This window comes from Erpetoichthys calabaricus, chromosome 2 (genome assembly GCF_900747795.2).
Source record: "Erpetoichthys calabaricus chromosome 2, fErpCal1.3, whole genome shotgun sequence".
In the NCBI taxonomy this organism is placed as follows: Eukaryota; Metazoa; Chordata; class Cladistia; order Polypteriformes; family Polypteridae; genus Erpetoichthys; species Erpetoichthys calabaricus.
The window spans coordinates 257,921,255-257,934,448 of record NC_041395.2 but is presented as its reverse complement, the minus strand read 5'-3'; the positions used below and the strand labels follow the sequence as shown (position 1 = coordinate 257,934,448).

The 13,194-nt window shown below is 37.9% G+C and overlaps 1 protein-coding gene across 1 annotated transcript; it reads left to right on the top strand.

The window, feature by feature from the left end:
* The first annotated feature begins 6,404 nt into the window (after nucleotides 1-6,404).
* LOC114645580 (tigger transposable element-derived protein 1-like) lies at nucleotides 6,405-8,030 on the top strand. Its single transcript, XM_028793418.1, has one exon. The coding sequence runs from the start codon at nucleotides 6,405-6,407 to the stop codon at nucleotides 8,028-8,030; it is 1,626 nt and encodes a 541-aa protein (XP_028649251.1).
* The last annotated feature ends 5,164 nt before the right edge of the window (nucleotides 8,031-13,194 follow it).

The following is a 13,194-nucleotide window of genomic DNA, read 5'->3' as shown; positions in this document are numbered from 1 at the left end:
AATTAATTTTGAGATATCTCAAATACATTTTCAGATATCTCAAAATAAATGCGTGTGCATTTCAAGCTATCTCAAATGAAGTTTTAGATATTTTAAACTGACCTTGCAAGCATTTTAAGGTACCTTAAATGCATTTCAAAATATCTCAGAATGACTTCCTGTAAAATTACCTATTATTTCAATGTGACTTCCTGTTTAATATAAGATATCTTGAAATGTATTTGAGACATCTTAAAATGGACAAGAAGTCAAAGAATAGGACATTTTTTGAGATACAGCATCTCTAAATGTTAATTTGATTTGCCAAAGAGACAGACTCTTACAGTGTTTATAACTTAACTTTTATGTTTCTATTAGTGCTACTATTAAACTAAATAGTTTGAAGAAAAATTTAGAATGCTGCTCTAGTAATCTGTCCAAATCATCACAGGTAAATGTAATCATAGTTAAGAGATTTAGAGGTCTCCATGGTACTCTGCTACAGTGTGAAGCTATACCCACAGGCAAAGACAAAATGCTATGTCACACTATTTTTTTCTGCAAAGTCAGTTGTTATAAGGGTATATTTTAAACGGTGGAAAAAATTATTGGGAACTTGTGTAATTTGTCATCCCCTGCAACTCTTAGCATTAAAATCAGACTGATTCCCTCAGGGGTAATAAAAGTGTGCAATTCACCGGTTCACCAATTCAAAGTCATGTGGTGTCACGCCACCAGAAATTGAGCAATCTCTTGCTATCCAGACCTAATCTGTTGCTGAAAATGTATCCGATAGCAAATGTTCAGATAGTGAAGGCCAATATTCCAATATGTTTGCTTGGAAAAATGACAGTGTTTTACACGTTCCCTTAATCACTTTCCCCAAAAACTACTAAAAAAACTCTTATGCACCTAAATAACTGAAAATAAAGGATTTCTATGCAATGAAAAGTATCTAAAACACCAAATTACCTATTTGTTTAATGCTATAATCTTACTAGTGTGTATGCTTAATTGTGGTGCAAAGGTAAACACAAAGATACTCTTCATTTTCTTCTATACTGAAATTGGAATGTACTGCAATATAAATAAACAATAAAAACACAAAATGAATGCATATAACGCTAAGCCAAATAAAATAAGGCAGTTTTTAAAAGAACTGACAGTTGAACTGCATTTGGGTGATGAGAGGAAGAGGTGCTGGAAATGTGGTTACATTATTCTTTTCCACTTCCTTTGTAGACATTTTTATTTAATAATGGGGCAAAAATAACAGTGAAAAATCAAAGGTACAACACTTGTAGAACAAGGAGAGCACAAAAAGTAATCCTATTAATATCTAACACATGAGAAGTCAATAGCGCACTTTTCACCATTTGGACATAACAAGCAATTTAAAAATACTTTGCTGATGCGTGTGCTTGAAAGTTATTCCAAATACTGATTCAGATTATACGTTTTCAATGTAGAACTGTAACAGCCAATATTCATATAAACAGAGATTACAGATAGCAAAGGACTGGTGTACAATTAAGTATTAAACAGCAACAATACAACAGATGTATAAATACACAAAGCTTGAAACATTTTTAAAACAAAAGGAAAGTTGAAAACACAATATAATGTGTAGCTTTGCTACAGTAATTCCACTCCAAATCCTTTTATGCAAATACAGCAATACAGTAATAATACATATAACTCAATTTTCCAGAGGGATACATGCCTCGCCCCCACTCCATTGACATCCATGCATATAATATAAATACTGTATATATGTTGAAACACTCTGTAAAATAGAATTGTAGCCAGAATGAAGTGAGGAAAAATAAACATGCATAGCAACAGTAAACAATGTGGAAAAAATAAACACAAAATGGAGGCTGGAATTAAAAGTAACTCATACAAAATGGCGACAAGAAGTCATTAATGACATAATAATAAAAATAATTAAATTAAATAATTAAAATCAAATTTTTTAGTATATGTTCAAAATAGAAAAATAACCAGATTCACTAAGTATTGTATATATGCACACATTATTGTCATCCTGCGAACTGCTGATACACAGGTTTTAAAGAATGAAAAATTTTCAGGAGTTGAAAATTAAAAAAAGAGAAAAGCAAAGATGTAGTCAGGGACAGGGACCTGGTCAAAATTCCGTCAAACAAAGAAAACATTAAACGTCAAATTACAATATGCAAAAGAATTATTTCTTGTCAAAACAAACTAAAAAAAAACTCAACATATTAGCTGAAGTTCTTACTATAAAAACAAAACCAATTTGCAAAGTTTCTTGGTCTAAACCATGTGAAACCATGTACACATCATCTTATATTATACACATGGTGCCATGACATCAGATTTAGCTGATGTTGATCTTGTGACAGGCAACCAACCCATAGAACAGTAAAGTAAAGCTACACCTCTGGAAACAACAAAAACCCACAATGGCAGTGTTATGATGTATAGGGTGGTCCAGTTCTAATTATGCAATTTTCATTAGGCTATAACTTATTAAGTTTATTACATAAAGAATTCACAGCACCTGCCCTGCACATAGAGATTTCACTTAAAATTCTTTTTGTTGCCGATAGATGGCAGCACCTGCCCTGCATTCCAAAATGGCGGGGAGACGGTTGTCAGTCGAACAGTTGCATAATTAGATCTGGACCACCCTATAATTGACATAAAAATAAAAATACTCAACAACCTGAAATGCAAAACTGACAAATCCAAACTTTCATAAATAAGATCCTGTCTTTTTTTTTTCAGTCTATCGCTGGAACAACAAACACTAGACACTGGACAGAGAAGCCTTTCTTCTTTCTGCATAGTCCCAAACAACTGCTTTTCTTCTTGCCTTACCAATGTATTCTATGCATTGTATCTCTAGCTTAGTGCTTACTAGTTGTCCACTTTCGCACACACAGGAGCCATTCCCTACAGCTTCTTTGAATTTTTTGTGGAAAGTCGCAGACTGCTCTGACCGAGTCACTGGGAATGTCAAAGTTATATAAGTGAAAGCTACAACTGAAAATCACTTCAAAAATCATGCCATGCAACAGGGGCTTAGGATTAAGTAATTTGGTATGAAATGATTATAAGTTAATAGTAAAATTCTACTTGATGAGCTTTTACTTGTGTCTGCCAGCTATGAAGACTTGGTTTAGCTGTTTTCTCAGAATTCCAGGTCTACATTTCTTTTGACTCACTGTCTGTCTTCCAAAAGAAAAATTATCCATTTGATTACTCTTCTGCTCTAACCATGACTGACAACAGGTATGCTTTCCATCCATCCATCCATCCTCTTCCACTTATCTGAAATTGGGTCGCGGGGGCAGCAGCTTGAGCAAAGATGCCCAGTCTTCCCTCTCCCCAGCCACTTCTACTAGCTCTTCTGGGGGATTTCCGAGGCGTTCCCAGGCCAGCTGAAAGATATAGTCCCTCCAGCATGTCCTGGGTCTTCCCCAGGGCCTCCTCTCAGTTAGACGTGCCCGCAACACCTCACCAGGGAGGCGTCCAGGAGGCATCCTGATCAGATGCCCAAGCTACCTCATCTGACTCCTCTCGATGCGGAACAGCAATGGCTCTACTCTGAGCTCCTCCTGGATGACCGAGCTTCTCACTCTATCTTTAAGGGAAAGCCCAGACACCCTGCGGAGTAAACTCATTTCAACCGCTTCGCAATCTCGTTCTTTCGGTCACTACCCATAGCTCATGACCATAGGTGAGGGTAGGAACGTAGATCAACTGGCAATCTGAAAGCTTTGCCTTGCGGCTCAGCTCCTTTTTCACCACGACAGACCGATGCAGAGCCTGCATCACTGCAGATGCCGCACTGATCCGCCTGGCGATCTCCCGCACTATTCTTCACTCACTCGTGAACAAGACCCTGAGATACTTGAACTCCTCCACTTAGGGCAGGATCTCGCTCCCAATCCTGAGAGGGCACTCCACCCTTTTCCGGCTGAGAACCATGGTCTCGGATTTGGAGGTGCTGATTCCCATCCCAGCCGTTTCATACTCGGCTACAAACCGATCCAGAGAGAGCTGAAGATCACAGCCTGATGTAGCAAACAGGACAAACAGGACAACATCATCTGCAAAAAGCAGTGAGCCAATCCTGAGCCCACCAAACTGGACCCCCAAAACACCCTGGCTGCGCCTAAAAATTCTGTCCATATAAGTTATGAACAGAGCCGGTGAAAAAGGGCAGCCCTGGCGGACTCTCACTGGAAACGGGATCGACTTACTGCCGGTAGTGCGGACCAAGCTCTGACACCAGTTGTACAGGGACCAAACAGCCCTATCAGGGGGTCCGGTACCCCATACTCCCGGAGCACCCCTCACAGGATTCCCAGAGAAACATGGTCGAACGTCTTTTCAAAGTCCACAAAACACATGTAGACTGGTTGGGCAAACTCCCATGCACCCTCCAGGACTCTGCCAAGGGTGTAGAGCTGGTCCACTGTTCTGCGACTGGGACAAAAACCACACTGTTCCTCCTGAATCCAAGGTTCGACTATCTGACTTTCCACAATGGTGAATTTTTAGTTTAGCTTAATTTTAAAAACTATATACAGCTGCACTTTCAGATAAAATGTATATTGTTCATAAAAACATAAGAAGTGGTATTATTACACATTCTGAATTAGTCAATAACAGAAATTTACATTTACAAAAAAGAATATATGGCCATATATTAGTGTTGTCTGATCACAAACTCATTTTAATGCTTATTTCCACATCTAATGCACCATTATGAGTGTCATTTTATGGTACAATCACATATCAGAGCAGTTCCTAAAATCAGGTACATATGAAAGTATTATGGTCCATCACATTGTGTAATAGTACACTAAGGAAAATGAAAGCCTAACTGAATACTTGAAGTAGTGCATATGCTAAAAATTATAAACCTAGGTTCTTGTTTAAAAAAGTTATAGTTCATTCCTTATTGAAAAAATAAACAGAATTTCGGATACACAGAATTCACATCACTTACAGCAAATCCTAGCAGCATCTGGCTAGTTTTATGTATATGACTAAAACAATTACTTGCAACACTTTGTTTTCTTTGAGCATTACATTTTCAGTCTCTTCAGCACTTTTTCAGTAATTTTCCAAATTCATTTTTTACATCATGGCCGCAATAGCAGTATATCATTCACTCTTCCAGTGTGAAACCTGCTTAATCCATTCAGGTTTACCTGATTTAGCACAAATCGTGGAAATAATGCAATTAACGGAAATAACAGCCAAATCAAACAGATATATTTATTTGAATTAAACACATTAATTCACATACACATTCAGACATATTTTCCCTGCTTATTCTTAATAACTAATTCCATCTATAAACTTTAGGTTTCATCTTCTTAGTGTAACCTGGATTCAGAAGAGATCTTTGATCATATACCTGCAATAGGTTTTTCAGGATCTACAAATTGACTGTTGATTTATCTATTAGGATAAAAACACTTCACACATTGCCATCACATCTGATCAAATTCAAAAACAATTCAAGAAATATTTGTAGTTTAAGGTAAAATCATATAGTAATCAGTTTTTAAAAAAGTGACAATATTCAAGATCAGTCTATGACTGTCATGGTATGGCAAGGACTCAAACATAACAAGATGATTCAATTTTTGAGCAATGGTAATATCACTAACCGTTTTCTACACAGTGAAAATTATGTGAAGAATATCAGCTCCTCCCCATTGCTTTGATCCTGGATCTCCTTTTTACACTTAGTTTGCTTATATTTTTTGTTATTTCCATGTTCAATTCTGATTACCCATTCTGAACTATATACATTGATGATATTCTTTAACTTATTAGCAACATGTGCTTGGGCATCTTTCATGACATTTAGTTTCTTTGGGAAAATAGGTTGCAAATTAAATTTGTTGCATTCTGCTCTGTTTCCTGTTATCCTACATCTTCCTATATAGAACAAGATGGATGTTCTCTGTTCTGTCTCATACCTAAATTGTTGAGTAATTAAAATACTTACACACTAATGTTTCCCCTGCATTTAATCTAGTAATATACAGTAGAACCTCGGTTAGAGAACGCCTTTGATAACGAACAATTCGGATAACGACCAAAAATTTCACTAAAAATTTGCCTCCGATAGCGAACAAAATTTCGGATAGCAAACAGATTGCTACGTCATGCACACGCGACCAGCGGACAGCTTCCCATCTTCCTTTGCGCTCGAGACACGGTTACGAACAGACGTTCATTATCTTTATCGGTGTGCATCCTTCTTATTTAGTGATTTTGTTGCTTTATTTAATAATATATAGCCCTCAATCATGGCTCCAAAGAAGATTTAGAGAGCTGGTAGCAGTGCAGTAATAAGGCAGCGGCCAACAATTGAATTGAAAAAAGAAATTATTGCCAAGTATGAATGAGGCATGCGTGTGTCGGATATCGCAAGAGAATACGGCAAGTCAAAGTCGACAATCTCGACGATTTTAAAGAAAAAGGAGCAGCTTAAAGAAGCTAATGTGTCAAAAGGAGTGAGTATTATAACAAAGCAAAGGCCTCAAATAATAGACGAAGTAGAAAAGTTGTTGCTTGTGTATATAAATGAAAAACAGTTAGAAGGTGCTAGCATCAGTGAGGCATTCATTAGTGAGAAGGCGCTGCAAATCTACGAAGATTTGAAGAAGAAAACCCCAGAGACAAGTGCTTTGAGTGATTTTGTTTTCAAAGCCAGTCGAGGCTGGTTTGAAAAATTTAAGCACAGAACAGGCATCCACAGCGTCATAAGGCATGGGGAAGCAGCTAGTTCCGACAAGGCAGGGGCCGAGAAGTTCATCCTAGAATTCAAAAAAATCATAGAAGAAGAAAGTTACGTCCCGCAACAGGTATTTAATGCGGATGAAACAGGCCTGTTTTGGAAGAAGATGCCGAATAAAACGTACATAACGAAGGAAGAGAAAGCATTGTCAGGGCACAAGCCTATGAAAGATAGGCTAACTGTTCTATTGTGCAGTAACGCCAGTGGGGATTTTAAGCTGAAGCCGCTGTTAGTCTACCATTCGGACAATCCAAGAGTATTTAAGAAGCATAATGTAATAAAACAGAAATTGCCTGTTATGTGGAGGTCTAATTCTAAGGCCTGGGTGACCCGCCAATTTTTTGTCGAGTGGGTGACCGAAGTTTTTGCCCCGGCTGTGAAAGAATACCTAGAGAAGAACAACCTTCCCCTCAAATGCCTTCTCCTGCTGGATAATGCTCCAGCACATCCTCCAAACATCGACGAGTACTTAGAAGAAGAGTTCGACTTTATTCAAGTTCGTTATCTGCCACCGAACACAACCCCTTTGCTGCAGCCCATGGATCAACAGATCATTTCAAACTTCAAGAAATTGTACACGAAAGCCTTATTCAGAAAGTGCTTCGATATAACGAACGATACCAACTTAACTCTGAAGGAATTTTGGAAGAATCATTTCAACATTTTGAATTGTGTTCATCTTATTGATAATGCATGGAACCAAGTGACCTACCGTAATATGAATGCAGGACGGAGGAAACTCTGGCCAGACTGTGTTCCAGAGCGAGATTTTGAAGGATTCGAACCAGAAATTGTTGATGAAATTGTTTCCCTGGGCCAAAACATGGGGTTGGAGGTGGATAATAACGATGTTGAAGAACTTGTGGAGGAGCACAGTAATGAACTCACTACTGAAGAGTTGCAGCACCTTCAGGCTGAGCAAGAAAAGAATTTGGCTGAGGATATGTCTTTGGAGGGGGAAGAGGAAGGGAAGGAGGAAGTCCCAAGTTCAGTGATTAAAGAAATGTGTGCTAAGTGGGGGGAATTGCAATTGTTTGTAGAAAAATCTTTCCCAAACAGTGCGGTAGGCAGTAGGAGCCTGAACATGTTCAATGATAATGTGATGTCGTATTATCGAAAAGTGCTACAAAAAAGGCAGAAGCAACAGACACTGGACAAGTTTTTTTCTTCAACCTCAAAGCGACAGAGGACATCCCCCGATGTTCTCATGGAGGGGGATTCCCCCTCTAAGCAGTAATTCCACCCCTTCCTCCCCACACCTCCATAAAAAAAAAAGCATAAAAATAAAAAAAAAGTGTTTTGTAAATTAGTTTCGTAAAATTAAGTTATGTACAGTAAACAGTAAAATGTGTTTACGTATTAAAGTTACCCAGTGCTATTGTTTTCTGCCATACGTAGCGTATCTGTTATATGCCCTCCCTCCTCTGCCGTGACCCTTCCTCCTCTGCCGTGACCCTCCCTCCTCTGCCGTGACCCTCCCTTTGCTGTCGTAATCGCCTCACTAGAAAGGTAAGATTCCACATTTTTTTTATTTATTCCATGCTGTAGTGTCATTTCTTTAGTTTTTAGTTACAGAATTATGTTATGTGCTTATTCATAATGATTTTGTTCCTACACATTGCATTTTCAGTCGGTCATAGCCAAGCCTACCAATGCTACATGTCAGTCAAAACGATAAGTTTTCCTATGTTTTCTTATGTTTAAATGCTTTCTTTAATGTTTTTATTTTTATTTAACATCATTTGTACTGTATTATAACTGTTCCCATTTAAAAAACATACCTATATAGCCTGTAACTTTCATATATTAGCGAGTCAACAGGGGCTAGGAACCAATTATTTCTATTTCCTTTATTCCTTATGGAGAAAATTGTTTCGGATAGCGAACATTTCGGATAACGACCCACTTTTCGGAACGGATTGTGGTCGTTATCCGAGGTATTACTGTATCATAATTGTGCTTGCAACTTGTGTGACAATAACAAGACTCAAACTCTCAGCCTGCTAACTACTCATTCTTTTATTCTCTAAATATAACTCTATTATTAAATGTGGAGTTCAAGCTATGCATTAATTTTCTGAGTGATCTGGATTATCTATCATCATGTTTAAAATATTTTGCCATGAGAATATATTATTCCTCTGAATTAATTTAGAGGAGAAAAAAGCTACGTCTGTAAAAAAAAAATCTTATTTTAAAATAGGTCTTCTCAATTCTATTCCTGACAACCAATGGTGGCTGCAGGCTTTTGTTCAATTGACTTTCTTATTTAAAGCCCAACTTTTGCTGTTAATGAACATGTCACTTCATTAAGTGTCGTGTTCCTGCCCTCAATCTGCCATGTTAGAAACTTTATATTTGATTTTTCCTAGACAATCAGCAACTTTCTAGTGAAATAGACTGAAGAAGCACCTCTCAGTTCCTTTACTTTTCGGTTTTATTTCTTTATAAAAATTTTGTTTAAGCAATTTCTTTATGATGGAGTAAATGGTATCAAATTAGCTGATTTACTGCTGGCTGTCTTACAGTTAATATCCCATTAATTAATTATAAGATGTAAAAAAGTAAAGCCTAATATTGCTTGTGAACTGAATTCTGTCACAACAATAAGTAACTTTTTGATTTTCACAAAAACAAAAAAATAATTCAATTCAATATAATACATTTTTATATTGCACACTGTTTAAATTCATAGAGTCGAACACATTCACAAATACAGTATAATTACAATATACAGAAATAAAATAAACACACTGCAATATGTATAAATAAATATAAATACTGTGACAGGCCAATGCCTTTATCCAAGGTGACTTACAAGACTTCAGATAAAATTGGTCACATCTGATGGTTGATCCAGGGAACATTGTGTCACATGGTGTGTGGTCTTGCACTGATGGATCCTCAACAGGCACATGATACTCCGCTCCCAATGGAGCCAGATGAGGCTCCTGCAGACGCCCCTGCCCTTGCCCATCCTAGAGATGTGCTGGTGAAGATGGCTTTTCTGTTAGACACAGAGTGTTTCCTATTCTGTTGTGAACACATTGCAACACTGATGCGCTGGGACAAGAGAGGCTAGGCAGCTATTTTGGGCCCCTTTTTGACAGGGAGGTCTTACAGATCATTGCAGGACCCCACTTCTGGGATCATGTGCCTCGTGAGTCACTGTCCTGCTCCTGACAGAAGTCGCCATTAGAGAAGAGTCCAAACATGATTGACATGTTTGTCGAGGGTTGCTCGTTCATTGCTGAGGTAACCACAGGTTTGCAGTGCCACCGAAGCAACTTCAAGTTCACAGCCTCCCCGCATAACACCTCTGTCACCCAATGAGTGATGTGGGGAACATTATAACCCGGCCACTAACCTAGCCCCATCCCTTCTCGTATGCTGCACCTGTGTGTATTGAAGTGGCAGTTCCCGTTTGAATAAATACCTTGACTGCTCTTGTTTTGATTGGAATAAAGTTGGATTTCTTGAAACCTTTGGACTCAATGTTTTCTTTTAGGTGCATGACAATGACTCAAATGGCACAATATGCACTGTACACCTTTTAGATTGTCTCTAATTTAATCATTAAATATTTTTAGGTGTCACTTCCAAATATTATTTAAAGTAGTTAGACTGGTTGAAAAAAAAAACAGCCAAATAATTCTTTTTAGAGGAATATAGGAGACAATAACAAGAGATTAAAAAAACATTTGAAATGTTAAAACAGAAATTAAACAAAACAATCTAGTAAAGAAAAACAAACAGTAGGCAATGTTACAATTACTACTCAAGTAAAATGCCAGTAAAAGATCATTTATGAAGCTTCAGAGATATTCAAGAAGAAATCATTGTAAATGGAAGGAAACTGCAAATTAACTAAATAAATATTTCACTGTAAGTTTTAAAAGAAAAAACAAATGGAATGCAGAAGTAAAAACATGCTCAGAGTTTGCAGGTTTTAAAATAGATGAGTCAGACATGTTTTAAGCTCCCAATACATTGAAGTCCAATAAAGTCTCTGGACCGGATGGCATTTCATTAACTGTATAAACATCTTTCATGTTTTCAGTAAACATTTATTAAGCTATTTTAGTAGTCACTTCACTGAGAAGAAGTGCTGGATGACTGGAAAACTGCAAATGTGGCTCCAGTCTACAAGAAGGGAGAAAAAATGGACCCTCGTAATTACAGACAAGAATGTCTTACTTCTGTAACCTATTATGCAAACAGTAATAATAAATAAACAGTAAAAGTAACTACTTGAAAATAACATATTAAGTAAAGCCCAAAATGTATTTATAAAAGCTAGATTATGCCAAATTGATCGATTAGGTGTTTTTGAGAAGGCTGCTAAAATAGTTGACAAAAGCATACCATACTAGAAGCTGGTGACATCAGTGGTAACCTACAGTATAAAACAGGGTCTCAGTTTGGTGTACTGGCAGGGATGAAATAGGACAGATAAGAAAAGAATACTCAATGTGTAATAAAGTCATCAATGGAGTTCCTCGGAAATCTGTCCTTGGACTGCTATTATATATATATATATATCCCGAGGTTCGATTCTCGAGAGGGAGTGCAGCGGAGTGTGTACACCTGATGAGCCCAGAATGAGGGCGAAACACGTGTCGCGTACTCTTTGCATTTATTTGACAGTAAACTATTTCAACCATATATATATATATATATATATATATATATATATATATATATATATATATATATATATATTGACAACATAAATTCTGGTGTAATTAGCAAACTTGTGAAATTCTTTGGATACAAAGAACAGATACTGAGGAGGCAGCAAAATTAATTCAAAAAGACCTGGGCAGCCTTCAGAACTGAGCAAACATTTGGAAATGCTACATTATAGGCAAAAGAAGCAACCTCTGAAAAGGATTTAGGGGTTTATGTTAACACAACATTCTCATGGTCTAAGCACTGTGCCGAAGCAATTAAAAAGGCAAACAAAATGTTAGGTTTTATCATAAAAACTGTTCAATATAAATTAAGGGACATTATGTTTAAGACTATATAACACACTAGTGAGACTGCATCAGGAGAAAGTATTCAGGTGCATTCCATGACCTAAGAACATGTAGAACTCTGACAGGCTGAGAGAATTAAACATCTTTAGCTTCAAGTAGAAGAGACTGTGTGGGGACTTAATCCAGGTCTTCAAAGTTCTCAAAGGCATCAATAAAGACTAAATGGTGACTCACATTTGCAAGGACAACAGTGAAAATGAAGGGAAAGTCCATTTAAGACTGAAGCCAGAAAGCACTTCCTTATTCAAATTGATCTATTATTCTGAAACAAACTACCGACACATGTACTGCACAGTAATTGAAACAAAAAACTTGACAATCTTTAGGAAGTTTATGGATGAAATATTGGAACAATTTAGCTATCAACTAAACAAACGAACTTGACGGACAGAATGGACTTCTCTCAAATGTCAAGATTCTTATGTTCTTATGTGGTAGTTATCTACTCTTGAGAATGTAGGTTTGTAAATAACTGGTCCCTGGAGCTATTTATTGCCAGGATAGGCTCTGGCCGGACCATCAGGAGACAGACTAAGAAGGATTGTGAATGTTGTGTTATATTATGTTGGTGCTAGGGGGTCATATACCAGTGTGTGTGTTAGATGCCCTGGATGGTAAATAGGCTATAGCATCTACAAAACGAAGAGAAAATAGCAGCCTGTGTAGAGGTATGCAATACTTCTTCATAAAGTTAGGAGGCAGGTTCCTTAGCAGGTGCCAGGGACACCTAATACTCATCTACTACAGAAAGTATGGACATAAACGAATGGAAGGAGGTTGCACTACTTCCAGGGTACAGTCCTGGTCTGGGGTTCGTGTATTAAAAGCAGAGATACCATAACTGGCCCAGATTGTGGTTTGAGAGGTGCCTTATTACTAGCTGTTCACTGAGCGTGAAGCCAAGAGGAAAATTGAAAATGTTAAACAGGATAGATGAAGGAAGGCTGTAAGTAGAAAAAGACAGTGAGAGAGAGAGAATGACACAATTTAAAAAGTAGTCAGATATGATGTTTGAGTACCAGTAGAAGTACTTCATTAAATTTTTACTTTCACTGAAGTAATACAGGGCGGCACGGTGGCGCAGTGGGTAGCACTGCTGCCTCGCAGTTGGGAGACCTGGGGACCTGGGTTCGCTTCCCGGGTCCTCCCTGCGTGGAGTTTGCATGTTCTCCCCGTGTCTGCGTGGGTTCCCTCTGGGTGCTCCGGTTTCCTCCCACAGTCCAAAGACATGCAGGTTAGGTGGATTGGCAATTCTAAATTGGCCCTAGTGTGTGCTTGGTGTTTGTGTGTCCTGCGGTGGGTTGGCACCCTGCCCGGGATTGGTTCCTGCCTTGTGCCCTGTGTTGGCTGGGACTGGAA

Bases quoted from the DNA above. Each gene is read 5' to 3' on its own strand.
- LOC114645580 (XM_028793418.1), top strand. From the start codon at position 6,405: ATGCGTGTGTCGGATATCGCAAGAGAATACGGCAAGTCAAAGTCGACA.